General features: G+C 50.5%; 1 protein-coding gene across 1 annotated transcript; it reads right to left on the bottom strand.

Annotated features, from left to right (window-relative positions):
- Positions 1-532: 532 nt before the first annotated feature.
- LOC128967239 (aryl hydrocarbon receptor-like) lies at positions 533-25,278 on the bottom strand. Its single transcript, XM_054381285.1, has 11 exons — positions 25,238-25,278; positions 24,967-25,154; positions 12,773-12,879; positions 6,931-7,020; positions 5,863-5,986; positions 5,471-5,601; positions 4,489-4,691; positions 4,257-4,366; positions 3,799-3,940; positions 1,574-3,176; positions 533-688 (listed from the first exon to the last, which is right to left on the bottom strand). Exons 1-11 carry the CDS (start codon positions 25,276-25,278, stop codon positions 533-535), a joined length of 2,895 nt encoding a protein of 964 aa, XP_054237260.1.
- Between the last annotated feature and the right edge of the window lie 979 nt (positions 25,279-26,257).

Below are 26,257 nucleotides of genomic sequence, written 5' to 3'. Positions count from 1 at the left end.
TTAGAAAACAGCAGCAACCATAAAAGGCCCAAACATTTCAAAGCCGACGTTCAGCAAGATCTGCAGGCAGGATGTGTGGACACTCACCCCACCAGAGATGCAAAACCAAGGAGATTGGGTGGGTAGGATAACAGACAGCAAGGAAAAAAATGTGCTCTGAGATCCTCCAATGGACACAACTCTTGAATACCATTAGATAAAGATGAGGCTGCATGTATTGGCTAACCCACACTGTGCCCTGGAGAAATATGCCTTCCAGCCCTGCTGCCTTCTACTGCTGTCCCCACACTGGGGACACCTCCACATAACCACCATATGGAGCCTTGGCATGGGGCAGGATAGCAGGAAATTGATGAAAAAATAATTAATAAAAATTTTTAAAAGGCAAAAAAATCCCCAGTTGAGCCAAAGCAACCAAGATCAAAAGCAATAGCAGGACATGTGTGGCAGGGGGAAGGTTTGTTTCCTGCAACTTGAAGGCAGCTCTTTCTCCAGGGCATAGTCCTGCTTTGTCCATTCCACTCTTCCTCTCCTAGAGACAGAAGTCACTGCTGGAGGCATGAGGGTGATCTGGCAGCGCTTCTGCTGGGGGCTGTGGCTGGCAGGAAGGAGCCAGGCTGCTCTCCAGCAGCAGGTGGTCTCTAGGGAGTCCCAAGGGAGAGCTGGGCAAAACACAGCCATCTGCAGGCTAGAAGAGAGAAAAGAGCACTGAGGCATTCCGCAGTATTCTACTGGTTCCAGTTGGGCTGATGTCCAGAGGAGACTGTTGGCCCTGGGTGGCTTCGCAGCAACCCCAGACACATTCCCACACCTTCCTCCGGGTCCTTTTTTTGGCTAACACTGACCCATCACTTCATTGACAAGAGGATGAAAGCACACAGAGAGTGAGTGCAGTCAACCTCAAATTTACTGGCACTAATTTCTACCTACTGACCTTTTGCTAGTTAACCTTTGCAGAGCCTGACCAGTTACCGCAGCACTGCAGCTCACTCATGAAACCTATCTGTAAATCACAGGCACCTGGACTGCATCTGAAGCCAACACCTGGGTTTTGCACACTTGCTGAACTCCTGGCAAGCTAAAAGCACACCAGCCACATGAGGTGGCCACCAAGTTCTAGAGAAGTGTTGGGGTTGTTCTGCACTGGTCCTACAAGCTCCCAAACCACTAGGCAGGACCAGAATCAAGCTCTTCAACAGAGCTAGAAGGTGCCTTTGAGTTGAAAGACCTTACAGGAACGAAGATCTTCATCTCACCTGTGCTTTGTAGCACCCATCAAAGCTTACCAGTGCCTGACCGGAATTACTCTTTATACAGAAATGACAATTAAACAAACCACATGGAAATCAGACCCAGAGACAGTACCTTCTAATGGTAAGAATCCACACCCTGGTCTTTTGTTCTTCAACTCCTGGTGCAAAAAAAAGCTCCTGACATTTTCCTTTCTGGCTATGCACCAGCTAGAGCAGTGATTCCTGTTTACTGACCAGCCAGTGCATGCCCTCTGTGCTGAGACCCCCAGGAAACACTAGCACAGAAAATACAGAGCATGATAGCAGAGAACAGCTCTTACCCTGTGCCTGCTCCCCTGGCTCAGCATGGAGGCATACGTCCCGTAGGAGCTCACCGGAGTCCCTGGTGGGCTGCTGATGCTCCCAAAGCACCCTTCAGCTGAAAGGTGCTGAGGCACAGACATAACAGTGCTCAGCTGCTTCTCAGGAATAAGCTGGTAAGAGGAGGGGGTGGAAAAGCTTGAGTAGGGAGCCATCTTTTCCTGGGACTCACCACTGGATGCAGTTTCCATGCTGCACACTCCGTTCAGGTTAAAGTGCATTGCTGGCATGCCAGGCCCTGTGCCCCAGCAGCCCTGGTGCTGGGAGATCAAGTCTTGAGTGATGCCAGAAAAAACAGGCTGAGGTAGGGACCCCAGGAGTGGGGAAACATAGTCCTGCCATGGGCTGGGGCTGCTGCTGGAAAGGTAATGTGGAGTGGAGTCAGGGCTGTGGCTGCACAAGCCATTTTTCTGCAAGTGATGGTGCTTTGGTTGGCTGGGTGGTCCCACATGGCCCTGGCACTGGTTGGGCCTGGAGAGACACCAGTGAGCGTTGTCTTGTGTGGCATACAGGGCCGGGAAGTCACCCTCCAGCTGCTGAGTCCTGAGTGGCTCCTGCAGGCAGGGGGCTCCTGGTGATGAGCTGGGCACCTTGTCCCATGGGATGCCCTGTACTGGCTGGAGGAAATGGAGTAGGCCCTCCCCCCCAGCTGGCCTCCACTGTGAGCTATCAGCAGGCTCTTCCTCAGTCAGCTCTGGCAGCATCAGGTGTGGCTTCCCTGGCACAGAATGGAGGGGCTGTTCCCACAGAGAAGCAGGTAGCTGGCCCAGGGTGATGCCAGGTTGCAGAACATACTGGGGCATGTACTGTGAGTCTTCGTTCTCCGCATGAACCTGGTATGTAGAGGTGCCTCCGTGTGGACTCATGGATGTGCCTGGCAGGGGACAGACCTGTTGTCCTCCCTCCTGCTTGCTCACCAGAGTGGTGTGGATATAGGAGAAAATCTCGTTACTGGTGAGGCAGTCGTTCAAGGATGGGGTGTGGTCAGGGTCCATATTAACCATCACCATTTTTTCATCCAGCAGCAGGAGCTCCAGGTCTTCAGCATTCAACCCCAGGCCCTCCAGTGCACTGAAGAGCTCATTGTTGGAACAGCTCTCATCATTCTTAATTGAGAGCGAGTCAAGGGTGGCCAAGAGAGGGTCTTCTTGCTGCAAATCCACCAGCTCTTCTTTGAGGCTGTCCCCCTTTGAAGCAACTGGAGCAGCACCCATACTCCAGGCATCATTTTCTGCATCCAGCAAGGAGACATCCTTGAGGTGCTCCACAAAACTGCTGCTGAAGGAGTGGTCAGATGGGAGAGCTGGCTGGGAAGCATACACTGTCTTGTCCTGCTGCATCATGGTGCCCAGCAGAGAACTTGAGTTGACACCATTCTTCTGGGAGCGTCCTCCATGGTTGTGGGAAGTCTTTTTGGACTTACTGGTTTTCCCTTTGTTCTGGAAAGGGTCAGGGAAGGCTGGGAGAGGGTAAGCACTGTGGTATAAGAGCGCCTCTCCTGTAGCAAATGTAAAGGGAAGATGCATGGACCTTTTCCGAAGGTGCTCGCCTCCTTCTTCATCTCTGCAGGGCAGGAAGAGGAGACTGTGGCTTGCATGTGCACAAACACATCCCATAAAGTATTTCTGCCATGGCTAATTGTGATTCTTGCAAGCCAAAGCCCCTAGCTATGACCAGCATTCATGTACTGAGCAGAACCACACACAGAGAGAAATGCATCTTCAGCATAATCATGAGATACTTGACATGCAGAGGGCAATACTGCTCTGCCAGGCAGAAGTCACACCTTTGCCCTGCTCATCTATGCTGCAGCCATCCCTTAGGACAAGGGTGTCGGGCTGCTGCCATATGACAGCAATATTTGAAGTCTCTGCTGTCCCTGCACCCTCCACCTGCTGGAGAGGAGCCACCAGGTTTCCCAGGGTGAGTCTGAACCAATGCCTAGGACATGGAGCAAGGATGTCAGGTGCAGGACACTGCTCAGCGCTCTCACTTGTGGAGTGACCTTGCAGAAGGGGATGCGGCTGAGCAGCATGGAAGCACGGTATGCTATGGCTGCTCTTTTAACAGGCACAAGAAGTAATGATGAACCGAACACCCTGCCCTGCTGGGGCACCCCAGAGCCCACATCGATGGGAGATGCAAGCCTGTCCCCGACCCGGCCTGACGAGCCGGCTGCACTTACAGAAGGGGCCTCTGTGTGACGATGATGTACTCGGGCTGGCCGCTCTTGTAGACGAGCCGTGCGTTGGCCTGCACCCACTTCCAGCGGTTCTCCTTCGTCAGCAGGCGGAAGACTGTCAGGCCGCTCTCACCTGTCTTCATCACTGCCGGGAGCAAGCACATGGGCCAAGACTGTCAGCACATCCCCCAAGGCAGGGCTGCCCCCAGCAACGCTCCATCTTCCGGTGGGGATAAGCAGCACCATGTCCAGCACAAAAGGAGCACCATCCCAGCTAAGCACCCCTCACTGTGCTCCACCCCCATCTCCCTGACAAGAGCATCACAGCAAAGCATAAAGCAAAGCGTCCTATGGGGAAAGAGCTTCTGGGCTCAACATGGCAGCCAACACAGCTGCTCACAGTCCCAGCCCGCTCAGCAGCCTCAGAGGTGGGCTCAAGCAGGCAGGGAAGTGCCTCTTACTCCTGACGTGGTTCTCAGCACAGTACAGCATGTCGGCAGCATGGATGAACTGGTAGCCGGTGCCCCGCATCCGCAGCTCTGCCTCCGTGTAGCCCAAAACGATCTTCCCCCTGCAGGAGACCAAGAATGCACCCAGCTCAGCCAGGGTGGGACACGGAATGGCATGCTAGAAAACTGGTATGGCATGCTAGAAACCCACAGCATCATCCCTCACATCAGCTCTGCTGCTTACTTGGCATCACATGCCAAAGGGGTGAAGTCCAGCTTGTGCTTTGTCCTGAAGATCATGTTCTTGGTTCGGATCTGCAGGATGGATGGGGGCTGCAACGGGGTGGAGATAGCGAAGAGAGCAAGCTGGGGTGGCAGCACAGACCCATCCTCAGACTTTTTGTTCTGCCCATGAAGGAACTTCAGCCTGCCTTGAAGGTTTAAAGCCTAGGAAAAGAAGAAAAGTGCAATGTCATACAGAAAATTAGATAGAGAGGGGAGGAGGAAAGTGTCACAGAAAATAAGCTATCCTCCTGGAGGGTTGGTGCAAATAATCCTTCGTCACTTGTCCCTTGTGATTCCAGTGCCCTCTATTAAAATAAAACAAAGGATCAAAAGGATGATGCACTGAGCTCTCCACAACAGCAGCCTGCTGCTTTCCCCCTCTGCAGCCACTCACTGCTGGCCTGGGGCTTGGACATGCAGCAGCTGCAGGACTGAGCACACGCTGGAGCTGCATCAGGGCATCGTACAATGCACGAGCTGCTTTGCATTTTAACCAAGCTACATCACAGCCTCATCAAAGGATTGCTTCTGCACAAGGGACTCTTCATATTGAGCTTCCAGACTACAGCAGGATGAGAGGGAGAAATGGGATCATTACATATGTGGTGATGAAGGTAAGAATCCCACTTGCAGTAGAGAGGAGGAGGGATGAACACCACTTGGTCTTAAGACATGCCTTTAACAGAAACCTAGCAAAACGTGTGGAGGAAGAGCACTTTTGTTCAAGATTCAGCACCTCTGAGAGGAGAGGAACAAAACCCACATGGTGAAGCTGTAGGCACAAAGCCTGTGAAAAACAGCATAAATACCTTGTTGAGACAGGCAGGTGCAGTATGTGGCAGAAAGGAGCACTAGGTCTTTCAAGGCCAACTTCTGTGATCCAGCAGTGGTGAACCTACACCTCTCCTGCTGTGAAAGACACAGCATGGGCCTGTACTCACCAGGAAGCCAGAGGAATTATCCAGGAGGCAGCGAAAGCGGCACACAAAGCTCCTTTCCAGAAAGGAGGAGTTTTCTGGGGGCAGCTGATCCAGCTTGTAGGTGACAGCACAAGAGCCGACGCTCTTCCCCTCTGTGGGAGAGAGGCACTGGGAAAGGAGCAAGCAGGGGTCTCTAGCAAGGGCTAGAGATCACCAGCATCAGGGACTGCAAGTGTTTGCAGAGCACAGCAAGACACTGGTGGAAAGCCACAGTGTTTTGGATGAAGTCATGGCTTGAGCCACAAGGATGTAAAGCCCCATGCAAGCAATGGCAGGAAGCTGGGCGGCCCGGTGTATGTGGGGAGCTACACATCTTGTGCTAACCAGGATGCCTGCTCCCAGCCTGCCTTTACCTTCTGGGGAAAGCTCACCCTTGGAAGCATGGGGTGGCTTGAGGGCCCAGTGGAGGTTGCGTCTGAATTCCTGCTGGTCCTCAGTGTGGATCAGCTCAAAGACACTCTGGTGCATGACGTCTGTCTAGAGGGAAAAAGCAACCTAAGAGCTCTGCAGCCTGTCCCGAGGTACCAGTTCTCACACCTCTCCTGGAAACAGCCTGTCACAGCCCCAGTTGGCCATCTTACCTAATTTCCCTGGTGCTCAACTAAGTCCCTGGCTGAATGAGGTTGGACACCTCCCACCACAGCTGATGCTACAGCACGTTTGATTCTAAGGACCCCTTGCCCGTGCTGGGCCAGACCTCCTCTCCAGTACCAAAAAGAGCCACTAAGCACCAGCCATACAGCTTCCCTCTGATACGTTCATCCTCATAACATGGTGTCCTTCAAAATCCTAGTGCTGTCTGAGGAACAAGATGAAAACATGGGGTTTGGAACAAAACTGCAGCAAAGCACTAAACCACCCTAAAACACTCCTGAGAGAACGAGGCATCTGCTCTGGGACTTACTCCCTTTGCCCAGATGGATGGTCCTCATCTACCCCAGATGGTGGGGGAAAGACAGCTGTATGGAAGCAACATCAAACCACAGTAACTAAAGGACTGTAGGCAAGTCCCACCTCCCTGTAAATCTGACCTAGTGCCTTTCAGGTTACCTAGGTGCCCAGACAACCACAAAGCACTGGAGCCCTATGGGATTTATGAAGGGGTCACTCAGGAGTAGGTGTCCAAAGGGAGACTGGGCAAGGAACCCCAGATGTCTCACCACAGCATTACATAATATGGCTATGAATGTGGTTGGTGGAAAGCATCTGTGGGGTAGCAAAGCTGCTTTGACACCTCCCAGTGACCACTTCTAGCAATATAGATCCAAATTCACAAGACCAGGGAAAAGTCCCATGCTGCCCCAAGACCCTGTGATCCCAGCAGAGATTCGTCCCTGCTGGGACCTTGAGGTCATTTTCCACCACCAAGGAAAAACCCACTCTGCAAACCCACCACAGCAAGTCAGAGGTGTGCTACCAACCTGATGAAATCCCAGATAGTCCTGAATTGTATGTGAGGAGTAAAATATCAGTCCTTCTGATGTTACCACTAGGACAAAGCCATTGAGTGCCTGGAGGAGAGAAGAGATCAGCAGGTACATGTCATGCTCACATCACCATTTTCTGTCAGAACCAGTGGGTTCCATTCTGCTCAACCAGTGGTCAGCCAAGTCCTCTCTGGTCCCAGCTAGCAGGCATCTGAGCCACTTCCCCACCGAGAGAAAGATATAGGGCAGGAGATTAAGCATGGGAAGCCCTGCAAGGAAATGAAGCTGTTCCGATGGCATCTCACTGCCATAACACTGAGTATTGTCTTGGCTCTCTGGTACCTCTGCATATACTTTGCCACAGTCCCAGAGAACATCACAGTCTCACAGTATATCAGAGGTTGGAAGGCACCTCAAGAGATCATCAGGTCCAAGCTCCCTGCCAGAGCAGGATCACTTAGGGTAGTCCACACAGGAATGCATCCAGGTGGGTTTTGAAAGTCTCCAGAGAAGGAGACTCTACAACCTCCCTGGGCAGCCTGTTCCAGAGCTCTGTCACCCTCACTGTAAAGAAGTTTCTCCTCATGTTGAGGTGAAATCTGCTATGTTCAAGTTTGAACCCATTGTTCCTTGCCTTATCACTGTGAACCACCGGAAAAAGCCTGTCCCCTTCCACTTGACACCCACCCCTCACATATTTATAGACCTTGATCAGATCCCCTCTCAATCTTCTCAAGACTAAACAGCCCCAGGGCTCTCAGTCTCTCTTCACAGGGGAGATGCTCAAGTCCCCTAATCGTCCTCGTGGCTCTCCAGCAGGTCTCTGTCTCTCTTGAACTGGGGAGCCCAAAACTGGACACAGTATTCCAGGTGTGGTCTCACCAGGGCAGAGTAGAGAGGTAGAACTTCCCTCGACCTGTTGGACACCTTTCTTGATACATCCCAGGATCCCATTGACTCTCTTGACCACAAGAGCACATTGTTGTTCCATGGAGAACTTGCTGCCCACCAGCACTCCAAGGTCTTTCTCCATGGAGCTGCTTTCCAGCAGGGCAGCCCCTAACCTGTACTGGTGCCTGTTGCTATTTCTCCCCAGATGTAGGATCCTGCACTTGTCCTTATTAAACTTCATGAGGTTTGCCTGCACCCAGCTCTCCAGCCTGTCCAGGTCACGTTGGATGGCTGCACAGCCTGAGGGGGTGTCAGCCAGCCCTCCCAGTTTTGTATCATCAGAGAACTTGCTGAGGGTACTCTCAATGCCCTCATCCAGGTCGTTGATAAAGATATTGAACAAAACTGGACCCAGGACCGATCCCTGGGGGACACCACTTGCCACAGGCCTCCAAGGTGACTGTGCCATTGACGACAATCCTCTGAACATCCACCTAAATCCACAGGTTTTCACAGCCTGGATAAGTCTGCTTTACCCAGCAGAAGTCAAGGTCTGCAGCTCATTCTCAGGTTTTCCCCTGCTCTGTCTTGCTTGAGTGAAATCCACCAACTGCAGGCTGGCTGAAGAAAAATAGAGATCAATGCTGGCAGAGCTGTGCTCACCAAGAAAACAGATGGTAACTTCTGCTGAGCTTCTCTGAGATCATGTGGTCAGGTAGCTCTTCTGCACAGCAGCCTGAGTATATCCTAATCCCAATGGATGGAAATCCTTGCTTCCATCCCAGGAGCATTCATTGACACTCAGGTTTGGATATTTATACTCATCCTATGCGAAGGGCAAATAATCTCAGAGCTGCTAGCAGAACAAACCTGGACACTATGAGGAACTGGTCCATTCTGCTGTCCTGGTGGAAGCAAGCCTTTCTGACAACAAGGAATCCAAACAGCAGTTCACATTGGTTGCACTTAACATCGACTTGCATTTATCCGGATGGTTCCGCTCATGTGGCTCCCGTCCTCCCCATAGACTGGGGGGGTCTGGGCAGGCATGTGTGGCTTAGGACAATGTGAGGCTGGAAAAGCTAGGGGATGTTCAGTGAAGAGCAAAACCCAACACAGATCATGGTGTGCTTGCCAGCACTGGCTGGGCATTCCCTGCTGCTGCTTGGCCCCCATGGGTGGGGACAGTCCTGCTGATGTGGGAAAAACCTGCCCAGCTCCTGGCCTTGTTTGCATGCCTCCTGCCTTCCCAGGTGCCAGAGGAGAGGCCTGGAGAAGGATCATGGTGTGCTTGCCTGGGCTGTCCATGGGCAAGGAATAAGGCCTCAAAATGTGTTGCCTCCACTGTCTGCTTCCTCCTCCCTCATCACTCACCCTGTGGTCAAGGTAGATAACCAAACCCTGCCAAGAGCCTTAACCACTGCAAACTGAAAAGGTGAAAGCGAAAGATGAGTCTGGTTTTCAAAACTGTAGTGAATGCATCTGATTTCTAAAAATCCATTTTCTTCCAAAGCAGGAGGGAAGACAGGCTGAGTCTGGTCCCTGCACTTGGGGCAAAACCACAGAATCACTGGTTGGGATCAGAGCATCTTTTCCTTTCAGCAAGTAAACCATAGAATCATAGTTTGGGTTGTAGGGGACCTTAAAAATCACGTAGCTCCAGCTCCCCTGCCATGGACAGGGACACCTTCCACTAGATCAAATTGGTCAAATGATTCACCCCAAACTCACGTTTGGCAGTAACCTGTTGCAAGGCACTCATCCAGCCTGCACAGCACCACCCTTCCAAAGCACCACCCGGCAGCAAAAGAACCAAGCACTGGTGTTCACAGGAGAAAGGGATGTCCCCAGCCACTGACACCTGGGAGATGCTCTCAGCCACACTCCTCTTCCTTTGCAGCAACCTCTCCAAGAGGTCTACAAATTTACATCAGGCTAACAGCCTGTCCTGGAGCATGAGCTCACCTGTACACACCCTCCACCCACCCAGCAGGCAGGACACTCTGCTCTGCTTTCACAAAATAAAGACCCAAGCTGCTTCACTGATGCAAGTTTGAAGCACCAAGCCCCACATACAGAAAAGAGCAAAAGCAGCCACATCAACCTGAAGTTTGCATTTTTAATGTTACACAACTTACATATTTTACAGTTCCCTGGCTCTTCCACCCTTTCCTTGAGCTCCAGGACTGCAAAGTCGACATTCAAGAGAGCAATGTGATTCCCAGCAGGAATGGGCTGAACTGCTGACAGGCTATCCTCCTCAAGATGGGCACAATCCTAGCAGCTTAACAAATCTGGGAAATAATTTGGGTGTTTGATCTGAGCCAGCAGCCCCAGAGCTGGCAGAACAGGACACAGTAGAAGAGACCAGGGTGCTGTGCTGGCTGACAGTGTCATTTATATGTGGAGATCTGTGAAGATTAAGCAGTACAGAGGAGCCTCCCTACTACTTTGGGAATACAGCTACTGTCCCAGGAGTCCTGGCTTTTTATTCCTTCTCTCTGGCAGTAGGCAGCAATGTTCTTCTGCATGTCAGCTGCTAAGACAGCCACTGGTGCAGGGTCCAAAGGAACAGGCACTGCACCAGCCTTTGCCAATCACGAGGAGCAAGCCCCTGAGCCCTGGCTTGGAAGACCTTGTCATCACCTTTCCAGAGCTGGCAGCAAGCCCACAGTAGTCTCTTCCTGACTCCCAAGCGGTAGGCATCACTCTGTGACTCAATTTCCACAGCTCTGAAATGATCCAGATAGATTTCCAGAAAACACCTCCAAGCTCATGGTGCTGCCTAAGAGCAAAGGCCATAGAAACCCAAGGAAACCACTGGCTTAGCTCCCCAGAAGCCAGACATATTTCACTGCCATGACAGCACAAAGGCAGTAAGGCCCCACATGGACACTCCTGACAACTCAAAGCAGGACCTTCTGGAAGGCAGAGGTTCTCCTGCAGTGTGGACCCCAGAAGCCCTATGGCTGTCCAGATCCTGCACCTCTAGCCTAGCTGCAGGCAGAGAAGCCACAGTAGCCAGGCCTGGCGTGCCTCCCCCACTCCATGATGTATAGACATCAGGATTAATTAGGGTCTGGCATGCAGGCACAGCCAAGTCCAGCTATTGTTGCTGCCAACTCCTGTTTCATTGTCCAGGTCACTGTTTCCCCCCCCTTGCTGTCCCTTTATTCTGGGCACAAACACACTCCCTATTTACTGGGGTTGGTCTCAACGTGTGGGAATCTGCTGCAGAGGTTGATTAGTGCTGCCAAATGCACTTTAACCCTTTGAGCAGCTTCAGAGGCATCAGGAACAAGCAATATCTTGCAGCACTCTGTCCTTCCCTAACTGCACTGACCAGCAGGTAGATTTAATACTCAGTAGACAGCTATGTGTACCTGCACTGATAGGCACCTGAGCACAGGTGGTCAACCCACACCTCAGCCTTGCTAAGGCCTTGGTGGTCTCTTTAGGGGGATTTTCATGCTTAACCTCAGTTTCAGATACCTTCCTCTGCTGTGATTGCTGCTGGAAACATCCTTGGTAGAAAAGGACAGACCAAAAAAAGTAAGGCCAGAAAATTTGGATGGGAAGAATCAGGGTGGGACAAGAGTTAAGGCAAAGGAAGTTTGAGTGTTCAAGGTGACACATTGGGTGGATGCAGTTTTATAAACATGTATGACCATTTCCTTGGGGCATGGAGGCAGGTCCTGAGCCTCTGGCACATCCAGCATCGCACAGATGCCAGGGTAAGCCAAACCTAAATGCAGAGCCTTTAGTACCCAACTTGTTACCTCTGAAAGGATGGCACCAAAGTCTGGGAAGAGTTGATAAGCAGGACATCAACCCCTAGTATGCCCTGCTGAGCAGTTATCTTTACAGCAGAGAACACTCAGGTTTGTGGTTCCTAACCAGGCTGGCTTCAGTGCTTCTCCCACCAGACACTGAGATCCTGGCTCCCTGGCTCTCAGGCAGGACAGTAATTAGAGTTGTTGCTGAGTGAGTTCTTGGATAGGAGGTGGAACTGAGGAGGATGCTCACCCTACTCTGAACAACAGCCAGGCAGGCAACAGGGCTGCAGCCTGTGCCTGGGTGCAAGGCAGAGATGGGAGACCTGCGTCATGCAGCTGGAGCTTGACCTCTTCCTATTCACTGTGTACCATGTGTAGACAAAAGGTCATCTCCTGGTGTCTCTGAATAAACCATGGAAGCAGCAGGCTCAGCCCAACCGTGCTGCAGCATGACCAGCATTGCCTCCAGCATTACCAAAGGCATCAACTGTATGCCTCTTGCAGAGCTCCTGGGATACATCAACGTGCCCTGTCTATAGAGGCTGAGCACGTGGCCCATCAGCACCCATCTATGTACTCAGTGTCAGGCCTGAAAAATCAAGGAGGGCTTCCATGACAATTTTTTCCCGTTTTCACCAGTCTTTGGGCAACACCCCCACATCAGGAGGAGTGAGCCCAGGTCGAAAACTATACTTCAAACATCTTGCTCTGCCTGGCTTCCGTGTTGCACATGAGGGCAGAGAAGCGGGAGAGATGAATCTCCATGATCAGAAATTCAGTGCTGCTTCCTTCAAATGGAGTGATTCTAACACACAGACAATTTAGAGATGGGAATTTTTTCCAGAAAGGATGGAAAAAAGAAGGGGAGAAGCAACAGTTTCTGCCTCAGGGACACAAAGAGATCTTAAACCTCTGCACTATGATCTACACTATGTGAAATCACTGCTTTACCAAAGCATAAAATCACAGAATGTTTTGGGTTGGAAGGCACCTTTAAATGTCATCTAGCCCAACCGTCCTGCAATAAGTAGGGACAGCTTTAACATTCTACAATCCTACAACAGAGGAGTATGCTCTTTGGGTAAAATTCAAAGGAGCTACATGGGGGACAAGAGGAAAATCCCTTGAAGGCATCTGCCAGAGAGAGGTGGTCAACAAGGGACACTAACCTGTAGAAGCAGTTCACCCTCTGGCACCACTGCTGAGCCAGGAGCTGGTCCCTTGCCATAGTCTTCATCCCTCTCCTCTTCTTTGGCACTGTGATTCTTCAGAGCAACTGCACAAAACAAAGGAAAAGGAGTTCAGTGCTGAGGTTATACATGCAAGCCACCACCAGGAATGGTGAAATGTGGATGTGGCTGCAAAGCCAGGCAGTGCTGTGCCAGAGGAAGCTGTGATGTAGTCAGGCCTTCACTTTAGCTCTCAGAAGAGTTAATTTTAACAAACATTTCCCAACTCTTCTATACCCTTAACTCCCCCACCTCTTTCCCCTACCCTGCCCCAGCATTTGTGGCCTGCTAGTATGGAGCAATTAAAGTCAGGGATTGTTAAAGCAGATTGGCAGCAGCAGAACACCTAAGAAGTCCTGTGTTTACCAGCAGTTACCTGCAAACAGTAGCATCAGTAAACGTGTTTAGTGAGCTCACCAGCCAGCTGAAAATCTCTCATTATCATTTAGCAACAACAACCATGGAGGCCCCTACTCCTGATCTGGATGAAAAGTCAAAGCCTCACACTGATCCTTGCAAACAGCAAGAGCCAGCCCCTGGTGCCACACCATGCACACCCCACTGGCTCTTGGTGCCTGGCAGCAGCTCTGCTCTTGCTGGGGGAGTCACTGCCCCCAGCGTTTCTTTATGATGCTGAACTAGAATGAATCAGCTCATGCTTGCCCTGGTTCTGCAAAGGGCAGTGGACTGACAGCAGCAGAAGTCTGCACTACATGAAAGGCAAATCCCACTCTTCCAGGACAAGGAACACGCTATTTTGAAGGGTACAACCCAGGTAGCCCAGTCAATGTCTCCTTACAGTTCAGCCACATAGCAGGTTTGTTCAATCAAATTAAGGCAAGCCACAGCTCACAGTGGAAGAAAGGCATGGGACAACACACAGAGGATCCAAACACAGACACCCGAGATCACAGGCAACCCAGCAGTGATCAATGCATGACAAAGATGAGGGAATCCATCACTCAGTTTAACTAACGAGATGTTTGGAAGTGCTGCACTGTGTTCCCCAAGAGCACTAATCCATGGCATATTTTAGGGTGGATACTATTGAAAAAATAAGATGGCAACAGGCCTGTGCACAGCAAGCCTGTCCAGGAGACAGTGGAAGTAGCAGCAAAGCCAGGAAACTTCTTGCAAAGCATGACAAAGACAGAGGACAGCATTTGGCCGCTGGCAGACCAGCTGCTCCCACCAGTACCTGGGCTGAAAGGTGCAAGGCACCAGCAGCAGCTGTCACTGCAGACTGCCCTAGGTGCTCCCTTGCTCCTGCTTGGACAGAGAAAAGCTTTTCTGCATTTGCCTTTCCCAGCTTCTGTGCTACATGTGCCAAGGAGCTGCCACGCTCAGATGTGACAGGAGCATCAAGTGGACCCTGGCAGTAACTTAACACCCTCTAAAGCTGGCAGCAGGAGCAAAGCCGCAAGCCAAGACAGAGCAGCAAGTCAGATGGCACAAAGCACCAGCCACAAACAAAATCAGGCTCTGTAATGCTTGGCTCACCTTGTGGCTTTGCCAAAGTGACTGCTGAAGCTCAGCTCCTCTATCTGTGTGGAGCAGATCCTGAAGGACCTCAGCACCTGCACACAGGCACCTGTGGGTAAGCAGCTTCCCAGCCACGGTGAAAGGTAGCTGCTCCAGATGCTTCTCTGAGCCAGGAGGTCTGAAGCAGGACTCAGGGATGCCCACGTTCAGAAAGCAGCCACCAGCAGGGGAACTGGTTCAGTCTCCAAAGTGAGTGTCCCCATCTCTCAGCACTTCTCTGCTGGGAAGATAAGCACACAGAAAAGGCACACCACCCTCTCTTCCACTGCCAGGGTTCACCTTCCATCCCAAAGTCCTTCACATCCTCAGCAGGCATTTGCAGTGGGTGTGAACGTTCAAGGACGTTGTGATCTGCAGAGCCACACTGGTACTCACGCAAGGCTTTGGGGGACAAAACTTCCTGCCACCAGACACAGGACCATCCCGAAGATCCACTCTGTTCCATAATCAAATGCAAAACATGTCCTGGTTCTAATACTGCTTTTATTTAATAGAAGAAAAAAACCCTACATCTTACATGGCAGCAAACCCCCTGCTCCTGGGAGGTCTGGGAAATTCCCCTCAGGCTCAGCCTGCACAGATTATTTCAGAAGCTATTTGAACACGAAGAGGCCAACAGCCTGGGATTAAGGTTACAGCACACGTTTGTACAATAGCAGGCTAGTCCCGAGCGTGCTGGGGTGGACATTCACACACTGCTCTGTTCCAACTGCCCTGCCACCCTGAACACTCCTGCTGCGAGCATGGCTGACCACAGGGGGTCCCCTGCCTGGGTCAGGGCCCAACAAGCCTGCACAAGGTCCCAGGCACAGACATGCCATAGGTCAGAGCAGCATGCAAAGCACAGACAAGTTCTTGCAGTGTGGATGGAGCAAGTTTCTGGCAGCACCCTTCCAGCATCTTGCTTTTCTGATCCCTGGGAGCAAAATATAGAAGCTATGAATTATTAAAGGTCTTCAGTCGCCCTTTGCTAGCTCCCAGACTGCTGCCCTGGAGATGCATGATAAAAATAAACCAGGATGATAGAAGAGAAGCTAAAGGGTGCTGCCCTCTACTCAGAAGTCTGGTTTAATGATTTGATATTTCCCCATAAAATGAAAACTTGACCACAACCACTGCCTAAAACCAGCTGCTCCTAAAGCTGTGGGACCAGAGGAACCAAAAATTAAAATCAGAGGATGGCCCATGATCCTCCAGGCAGATTCCTGCCACCAAACCCAACCTGCTCCTGGAAACAGGAGCGAACAGCCAGAATCGAGAAGACTGTTCTTGTAAAAAGAGGAATTCCCATGGGAGTTTTCCTTTGACTTTCACTAAACACCAAGTTTTCCATCTGATCCACCCAAGGAACCCTGAAGACGATCTGCTCTTAGCCACAGACATCTCAGGCTGGCCTCCCGCCTGGTGTCCCCCAGCTTTGTGTCTCCATAAATAGCCACATGCAGCCCCTCGGGTCAGCAATTCAGCAGAACTGCCACAGCGCATCAGGCTGACAGAGCGGACACGAGCGGGAGAGCCGCCACGGCATCCTCCCCACCTCAGCATCCTCTGCTCCCACGCAGCCACTGCGCTGAAGGGCAAGGCAGGAACGGGCAAACTCAGCACCAGGGCAAGGTGGCATTCCCCACACAGCACCTGCCCTCTCCTTCAGCAGGGAAACGAGGTGCAGGCTTACAGAAAACACACAAGAAAACAAGCGTGGCTTTTCCTGGGCTCCCTCATTCTGGCCACCAGCACCACCTTTACTGCTAGCAGCTGTAGAAGGAGGAAGGTAAGGAGAGGGAAGTTGGTCACCTGAAAGCAGCAAGGCTTGCACATTTCCCCTGCTATTTCTTCAGAGGGGGAAAAAAAAAGAAAAAAAAAGAAAAAAGAAAGCTTCATTCAGGAACCACAGAAAGCCTTTTAGTGGCCAGGAAGAAAATCTCTCTCCACCTTCAAGGAATGAGGTCCCTGCCTGCATTGGCTTCCACAAAGGAGGAAGATGTGTTTTGTGCTATGGTGGTCCTTACACACAGGTGCCCACATTGCTCCCGAGGTCTCTGGTGCCTGGCCCTGTGCTGACACCCTCTGGGAACAGGAGGACTGGGGGACCAACAAGGGTGGGATTCCTCCCTCCATCTCCAGGACACTGCTTCCTGTGGCACTCAGCATGGGAAGCTGTTTCACATGATGCTGGAGGGACACCTTGCCACCTACCAGGTTTGCCAGTGAACTCCTGAACCTGCCAAGGCTTTGCAAACCTGAGAAATCTCTGCTCCAACAAGTGGGTATTAACATTTTTGAGAGGATATCACCCAGCCCCCTTCCCTCCACACAGTGAAACCTCCCAAGTGGGAGCAGAGTTTTGCACTGGCCACTGACTGTAAAGGAGGAAAAAGAGATGACTTGGTCTCAAACCCACTCCAGGAGTTGATGCAGGAGAAGCACCAGAAGGAAACCAAACTGCTCCATGGATCTTCATGAATAATACAGGGGTTTGTCTCCCCACCACATTATGAGGAGGTGAGGAAACACTGAACCTGGCTGCAAGTGATGATGGGGATATCTGAGTGGAAATTATTAGGCTAAAAAGGTCTGTCAGCCTGTGGGATGTGAAGGAGAAGAGGGGTTTTGGTAATGGTGCTCCCTGCAAGCATTCAATGCCCTAGTGTGTATTTGTCATTTTTTGGGGAGAAGGAGAGATTGGTCAACCTATTTATTAATAAAATTGCCTTCTATCCACTTCTGTCTCCATTGTTTGTGCTGATTTCCTAAAAAGCAGGTTTTCAACTCAAAATGTGAGTAAAATCCTTACCATGAGATATCTCCAGATCTTCCTTTCCCACCCTCACCTCCAGCTCCGCTCACAGGCTGAGTGACCTGCAGCTCTGCTGCTTGGTACATACATCCTCACATCAAATACCCTGGAAATTATTTTCCTACCCTCTATTACAAAGCAGCAGCAAAATACTTGAAATCTAGTAAAAAAACCCACAAACCTCTCTAGGTTCCCTTTGAATAAACTGAGGTTTTTTCATTTTTAATCTGTGTCATTTAAACAGGAAAGTGGTTCCCTCTAGTCAGAATGATATTTTCCTTTATAAATAAATAAATAATAAAAGGGTTTCTCCACCCTAAGAGAAATGCCAGTGAGCTCACATGGTCCCAGATAGAAGGCAGGCAACACCTGCCACAACTCGTGGGCAGCACAGGAGCAGGTGAGTTCCCTTCCCTACTGCAAGAGCCTCAGGTGGCCCATATCAGACATCACTCTTCTTCCTCCTCCCTTGGCTTGGCAGAGTAGCTCTTCCTAACAAAGGCTTGGGTTGCCAGTGGCACTGCTGGGGAGATCCTTCAAGACCCACAAAAGCCAAGGAATGCAGCTCCCTCCATCACGATACAAGAATTCTGCTCCAGTGAAACCAGCACAAGAGCTTTCATTTCCACTGGTGGCAGACATAACCATGGCTCAGCAGGAGTGTGCAATACAGAGAACAATGGCATGATGCTAAGGGAGCAAGATTTGGCCTAAATGCCTTCTTAATTGACACACTCAAAGCAGAATTGCTGTTGTGAAGACAGGCAGCCTCCCCTCTGGCATCTTTGATGACATCTTTGCTGTTAGCAAGCCAAATCCGACATTTAATCCACATGTTTTACAGCACTCTTACAAGTCTCCAACTATTTTGAGGAGTAAAGAATGGGAACATACATTTGGTAAAGTATCCTGTTCTGGGATTTTTTTTTTTCCTTTTTGTGCAGGAGCTGAGCTCTTCCTAGCTAATGCAGAATGATTCCACCATGGCATACAAGGAAGACTTGGCAGATGCAGCCAGCAGCTCCTCTGACAGAGTGTTTGAAATGCATTAGAAGGAGAAAGCATCACAGAAACTGAGAGAAGCAGGCAGAGCATCAGGGCCAACTCCTCCTGGCTTGCAGAGCCATCAGTTCATTTCTCACCACAGAGCTGCGTGGAGCCCATTCTCTAGCCATTGGCAAATACTTCCTGAGTTTCCCCTTCCTTATTCATGACAGATACTACAACTTTACTCACCATTTCACAAAGCCTGCCACAGCTCCCTGTTGACAGAAATTTCATTAAGTAGATGAATTATTTATTGTTGCCTGGATGGTGCAGATACACCACCTTCTGTGAACACGTTGGTGAATAATGAATGTCCTGTTAAAAGACCTAATAGCACTTTCAAAAGCAAGGAGGTCTTGACTACGTGTAGCTTTCTGTTGTGTCACCAAAGGCACTTGGGTCTCAAGGGAGAAGCATGTGCAGAGGTTTAATCAAGGACAAAGACAACAAGGCAAAGCAAGTGTCAGGCTTTACCTTCTTCTTGCAGCATCAATAGCTGTTTGAACCCTCCTGCCTCCACAACTTGCACCCCAGGAGCATTAGGTGTGCATCATGACTGTAGCCTTTCAGTATGAAAGGAGCCCAATAAGAAAGATGGGGACAGTCTTTTTAGCAGAACAAGGAGTGATGGCTTCAACTAAAAGAGGGCAGACTTAGACTAGGTATAAGTAAGACATTTTTTACAGTGAGGGTGGTGAAACACTGGCACAGGCTGCCCAGAGAGGTGCTAGAAGGCACATCCCTGGGAACATTCTGGATCAGGTTGGATGGGGCTCTGAGCAATCTGATCTAGTTAAAGATCTCCCTGAGCACTGAAGAGAGGTTGGCCTAGATGACCTTTAAAGGTCCCCTCCCATCCAAACCATTTTGTGATTCTCTCATTCTATGATCACAGAATCAACCAGGTTGGAAAAGACCTTCAAGATCATCTAGTCCAACCTATCACTCAACACCATCTAATCGACTAAACCATGGCACTAAGTGCCTCATCCAGTCTTATTTTAAACACTTCCAGGGACGGTGACTCCACCACCTCCCTGGGCAGCCCATTCCAATGGCCAATCACTCTTTTTGTGAAGAATTTCTTCTTAACATCCAGCCTAAACCTCCCCTGGCACAGCTTGAGACTGTGTCCTCTTATTCTGTCACTGGTTGCCTGGAAGAAGACACCAACCCTCACCTGGCTACAGCCTCCCTTCAAGCAGTTGTAGAGGGCAATAAGGTCTCCCACGAGCCTCCTCTTCTCCAGGCTGAACAACCTCATCTCCCTCAGCCTCTCCTCATAGGGTTTGTGCTCCAGACCCCTCACCAGCTTTGTTGCCCTTCTCTGGACACGTTCAAGCAACTCAACATCTTTCTTGAACAGAGGGGCCCAGAACTGGACACAGTACTCAAGGTGTGGCTTAAGCAGTGCTGAGTACAGGGGCAGAATGACTTCCCTGCTCCTACTGGCCACACTATTCCTGATACAGGCCAGGATGCCATCGGCCTTCTTGGCCACCTGGCACACTACTGGCTCATGATCTTCAGCTGAAACCTGGAGTGCTCTGACAACTCTGCTTCCATGCTTGTTTGAAGGAGCCTTGGGAGGCAGCTTGTAGGCAGCAGTGCAGGCAGCCACTGAGAGCCCAGTGCAAATCTCAGAAACCTCCAATAGCTTTCTACCAGCCACTCTCAAGAGAGCCCGGGAGAAATATTTGGCAAGGAAAACATGCATCAGGAAAACTGCCTACCAAAGGGAAGTCACAAGACTTTCCCAGCTTAAATTGCTCTTCCAAGGCTAGCTCATTACCTAGGCAGAGAGCAGGGTGATCACAGGACTAGGCTTTATTTTCTTAAACCACCCCTTAGGCTTTATTGCTACGGCTATCTGCAATGCATGGCTGAACAGCTCATGAGGTGGGAGAGCAGACCAAGTGAACAAATGAGCAATGTTGGTCATCTCTCAACAACCACGTAAGCAGACATACCAGTCTCATGCCCTCACCCCTAAGCAGACGTTTCAGAGGCACAGTTACATGGTCTAGAACAACTACATAATTTAAAGCACTTTTCTAGGCTGATTCAACTACCAGAGACGATCTTAGGCACTTTTTGGGCCATCACAGCTCTAGCAAGAACTGCCTGGGTTTGTACGTTAAAGACTCAGGCTCAGCCTTGAGACTGCACATCAGTCCTACAGGTGCTACCCAAGACTTTAAGTGGACTCCAGGAAATGGAATTAAACTGTTTAGGTTTTGGATACATTACAATAACTTTCTGTCTAAGACATACCACATATAGGTAAAAAAGCACACAGAGCCCCAGACGAAGGCTGCATCTGCCCTCTGATCCATGATGATGGGCTGCAGCTGATAATCCATCTTGATCCACAGATTTCCAGCACCACAACACATGCCAGGGCATTTTCCTCCTTACTCCAAGCCAGCAATGTTCTTTCTGTAGTTTACAAACCCCAGATGTCACTCAGAGCCTCACGTGAAATGAAGGCTGCAGGTCAGTTGCTCTATGTTGGTGCTACAGCAACCATGGCCACCTCAAGAGCGTTTTGATTGAAGCTGAGCAAGCCAAGGCTGTGCTCCCAGTAGCATGCTGCCCCATGCTGCCTCCTCCCCAGCTTCAGTTTGGGGACCAGATGGAAAAGCTGTGCTGCGTTATAGTCCTCCGAAACGGCATGAGTCCATGAAAGCCAAACAGACCTCTTGGGAACACCAAGCTGGCCCCCAAGGGCAAATGAGTGCTCAGGGAGGGCTAGCTCTCACACCCTAGAAGAGCCAGGCTCACTGTAAGATGACTAGAGCTTGGACAACCTTCCCAGCATGCTGCAGGAGCAAACTGTGAGAGATGCTTCTCCGAACTGAGCTCTTGCCTGTTTTCACAGAACCATGCAGAATCACAGAATGGTAGAGTTTGGAAGGGAACTCTGAGGACCATCCAGTCCAACCTCCATGCTAAAGCAGGTTCACCTAGGGAAGACTGCACAGGTTCACATCCAGGCAGGTTTTGAATTTCTCCAGAGAAGGGGACTCCACAACTTCTTTGGCCAGCCTGCTCCAGTGTTCAGTTACCCTTCAAAGAAGTTCTTCCTCATGTTCAGATGGTTTTCAGGTCTGCCAGTTGACTTTCCACTAAGTGTTTAAGTGGACAAAGCAATACAAATATTATCTGACAGCCACACCACAAAGTGCCTTAGAGGCATCTTCGGTTTTGCTAACGAATCACCACGCAGGGTGAAATCCACCAACAAACCTTCACCGGTTTCCTTTGCAGCTTCCAGAATGAGGGAGGCAGAAGAAACAAGGACCCCTCATAAACCAGTGGCATTTGCCAGGCCCTCGTGTCAAGGGGAGGAATGGGGAGGGATTAGATGGGAGCAGCTTGCCAGGCACCGCTGGGCTAAGCTGCCAGCACTCATCTGCTATGTCATACCTCTGCAGAGGCCAACATGGTGGCACCGGCCACCCAACAGCAGGACATGGGGTAGCGATGAAGCAAGGAGCAAGGCTGCTTGGTGGCTTGGCTTCACTGCACCACTCAGGGATGGTCCTTAGCATCAGTGAATAGAGAGGAGGGGGGGTCCCAATCTCAGGGGAAATACAGACCACTGTGCCTGGCTCCTTTACTCTGGGCAGTGGGCAGACTTGCAGCGTACTCCCTCCTCTACCAAGCCACACATGCTGAAAGAGCTTCCTGCAATCTCAGACACTTCTCAGCTTTATGTCCTACGAGCCAGAAGGTCCTTCAGATGGTCACAAAGAAAACCTCCTGTCTGCCATCAGGATGCCTGTCTACACAGCTTGCAGCCTGACATTTGTCTAAATAGTCTTACATCTTTATAGCTTGTACGAGGCAAAAAGCAGTACTCCTTCCAGGAGGAAACCATGGCTAAGAGCTGTCATGGCCTAGAATTCTCCTTCCCCAGAGAAGCTGAACCCATATGGCAAACTCATAGCACTAAACTGCTTCCTGCTTTGTTAAATCAGAAAGATTTGCCAGACTCCAGAACTGAACAGAATTAATAGATAAACACACACAGAGAAGCTGTTGCCCTCTCGACTTCCAAGACAACAAGACCACCACTTGACAACAAGGGCTCTCAGTCTGAGGAAACGTTTCTTCAGATAAATAGCTCTGATTGACAAAGAACATCTGATGACTTCTGAGCCACTCCTAAGATTAAACAACAAAACACTGAGCAGCCTTAAATCCTCTCATTTCTGTCACCTAACAACAGGCCTTTAGTTATGCCCCCAGACAGCCAGAAAGGGAAGTGCGACAGTTTCACTTGAGGCCCCTTAAAATACACAAATCCTTATGCATGAAGGAAAGCTCTAGAACCCACCTGCTTTTTCATCACTGAGGCCCACAGAGACTTCCCCATACATCAGCAACACATAAATCAAGGCCAAAATGAAATTAAAAATAACTACTTTTCAAATAGCCAGGAGAAGGAGACATACAACAAATTATTTAGTATGGGGACTGGAGAAGCGGCCAGCTGGCTTAAACCCGCTGAGTGAATTGCCATCAGTGAGCACTGGCACCATCCATGACCTGTTCCAGGGAATGCTGTGAAGATGTTTCTCCTCACAAGACACGACAGCACACTCCAGTTTCTGCCCTTGCTTTTTCTTGGTCTTCTTTCAGGCAGCACTCAAGCAGGGGCATACTCAGGTGAGGGAGGATGTCAGCTCCTCCTTCCTCTCCACTCAGTACAAGGGGTTTGCACTCCCTGTTTCTGAGCTGCCTTCTAACACAAAAAGACCCCAAACCACTCATGTTTTCTGATCCAGCTCACACAGGACTTGTCAGCTTTGACAGCTAAAATAGCCTCTTTGGGATCTTGTTACACATTTTCAAGGATGTTGCACAGGAGCTGAGCACAGGAGCTTGCCTGGCACAGCAACAAGCAGGCAGGCAGCCCAAAGCTGCCCCTCTAGTTGCCTGACAGAGTGTGGCAAAAAAAACTTATGTGGATGACCAAAAAGAAAAAAAGAAAAAGGAGAGGAAGAAACAAGGATAATATTTTGAACAGCAGCCTTCCCAAGGTGAACTTTATCTCAGCTCCAGCACAGATTATTAGACAGCAATATCACTCTTAACACTCACACCAAAAGCATTACAATTATTTGATTTTGTAAAGAGAATCATACAATTGTTTTGATTGATGGGCTTGCCCAGACCTCCTTTTACAGACTTTTTTCAGAAGTTTTTTTTTTTTTTTTTTAAAGCTGCAGAGACTCACCTAAGTTAGCAATCACTATTTGCATCTAAAAAGATGAGGCTTCCCTCCTTCTCTCCCGCACCTGGATTATTGTGACATGCCAGAATCCAGAGAGAGGTGGGTACCATGCCATAGGTCTAGACACACTGGTGTATTCAGTGGTTGGGAAGCTGGGACCACAAAATCAAACTAGATCAAATACCCGAAAAAGAGGAAAAAAGAAACAATCGAGAGAATATCAGAATGGGATTTCCTAGTTTCTTGCACTGCATACTCAAAGTAACCTTCTATGTAGGACTGTCAAACCCCAGGGCACACAGCTCTTGCAGGATGCTCACAAAGCAGGTGGTTCATGTTCCCCAGGTCATCCCACACTCACCCTTCCCCAGCTGAGCTGGTGCAGCATCCTGGCACCTGGGAAAGGACAAGCCCCAAAGCAACTCCTGGTGTGATGTTTCCCAACAAAGACCAGCCATTTCAAGCTCATCATTTTAAGGAATCACTACCACCTGTCTGTTTTATAAATTCTCTATGTGGCAAACTTTAAATTATTAATGTTTCAGGGGCAGAGTGAAGCCTGCACTGCACCAGACCTCCACCCCACACAAGAACATGCATGCTTCAGACACACCACCACCACACTGGTCCTCCTCTGCTTTGGAGCATCGTTGCAGACAATGGGTTTCAGGCAACACATTTGGCGTTGCAGAGGCTGACACAGCAGAGCTCCTTTCCAGGGCAAAACCGGAGTGGAAAGCACAGCCGAGACAGTCAAAGAAGCACATTGACCTGATGCTGTGAGGCAAACAACTCCTCTCCAAGACCATTCACTTCTCATTTCACCCACTTACCAATTCTACAAGCTGGGTTTAAGAGAATGGAAAGGGATAAAAAAAAACCAAATAAACAAACAACTCCCCCCAAACCCAGGGGCATTCAGTACCTTCAATGATTTGGAGTTAAAGAGAGAAATTACAATATTTCTGAGATCACATGCAGTGTTCTCAAGTCACTACTATTTCGGCATGGAAATCCCAGGGCTACCTCAAGACCATTCTGTATGCTCTAATTACAGCCCAGTGGAACACGGTCGCGTCTTTAACACGGGCTATTTTAAGAGGCTCCCAAATAAACTGTAACCACATCCCTAGCAATTATCATTCATTGACAGCACACCGACTATGTCACCAGACTATTATAATGAGGGTCAACACCAGTCACTCGGACGGCGAAACTTTCCCACTGGGCTCCCGAAGCCTCCGCCCAGGACCACGCCGAGACCCTCCAGCCTAGACTTCAATTTTCTACTTCAGCAGAGCCCACGAACAAAATCAACTTCATCCACTCCGATCCCTCCAATTCCAACCGGACGCGAGCTCTGCTTTCCACGCACCCTGAAGCCTTGCGGCTTGAGACTGGAAAGCAACAAAATCCAGTGTCAGGAGAAAAAAGAAATATTACGGCGTAGGGGGAAAAGCACTTTTAAGGGAAAGAGGAGGACGGCTGCCGTGGGGTGCCCCTTACCGCTGAAGAAGCTCTTGGCGCGCAGGTAACCCGCACTGAGGCGCAGCACCGACAGCTTGTCCAGCCCAGCCACCACCTCTTGAGGGAAGGGCAGCAGCCCGGCCAGACGCTCCAGCTCCCGGTTCAGCCGCTCCCTGTGCCGCTTCGAAGGGTTGGAGGTGCCGCCTTCGGCCGGGCATGGCCGCACCCTGCGGGCAAACCGAGTTATCGGGCCCTGCTCCGGGCCTGCCCACCTCCCTCCCCGGGACCCTTCCCCTCTACCCCCACTCACACCCGGGGCACCGCCTTCCTCCGCTTGCGACCCGCGTACATGGCTGGGTCAGCGACCAGCAGAGCCCAGCGCGTCCCGGGGCACGACCCTCAGAACCCCGAGCGGGCAAGAGCCCTGCCGGCCCCTGCGAGCCCACAGGGAGAACGGCCGGTAACGGCCCCGCCTCCGCCCCCGCCCCGGGAGAGGAGGGGCTGGGGAGAGGGGTGTGAGGTCTGGTCAGGGATCGGAAGGGAGAGGGATCTGGGGGGTAAGAATGGGAGGTGAGAGAAGCGGTGTGGAGGGTGAATGAGGGGCACAAGCACTGGAACAGGCTGCTCAAGGAGGTGGAGTCATTGTCCCTGGAGGTGTGCAAAAGGCGTGTAGGCATGGCACCTGGGGACATGGGTTACTGGGCATGGTGGTGTTTCGTCGGCCGTTGGAGTCAATTATCTTAAAGGTCTTTTCCAGCCGAAACAACTCTAGGACAAGCATGGCTGGAGCAGAACTGGGAGGTGGGGTGGGATGGATGAGGGTGTTAAGGGCAGTTGGAGGGGAAAAGGTAGGTGAGGGCAAGATGTGTGGGGGACGATGGCTAGATGGGGTTAAGAAGGGGTATAAGGGCAATGACAGGTGAATGGGGTAAAGGGGAATATGGGAGGATGATGTGTGGATGGAAATGGGTGGGAAATGTGGGGAGCTGAGGGGAGATTGGGAGGTACATGGGGGCAATGACAGCTGGATGGGAGTAAAGGGGAGATGGGAACAATGATAGGCAGATGCGAGAGAGCTGGGGTTATGGGGGCAATGATGGGTGGGTGAGAAGATGGGGAGCTGAAAGGGGATTGGGAGGCAAGCAGGAATGAAAGGATGATAAGAAGTGGATGGAGGTGAGGTATAATGGGATAGTGAGAAGAAATGGGGCAGCAAGCCCCACCACCCACATGGGTGAAAGGCGTGAGCACTTAGAATCACAGAATCATGGTTCTAAACAGAGCAAGGTCAGAGTACAAATGCACAGGGCAGTGAGCTGGGTTTTCATTA

Source organism: Indicator indicator, chromosome 5 (assembly GCF_027791375.1).
Source record: "Indicator indicator isolate 239-I01 chromosome 5, UM_Iind_1.1, whole genome shotgun sequence".
NCBI lineage: Eukaryota > Metazoa > Chordata > Aves > Piciformes > Indicatoridae > Indicator > Indicator indicator.
This window is presented reverse-complemented; position numbering and strand designations above follow the sequence as displayed.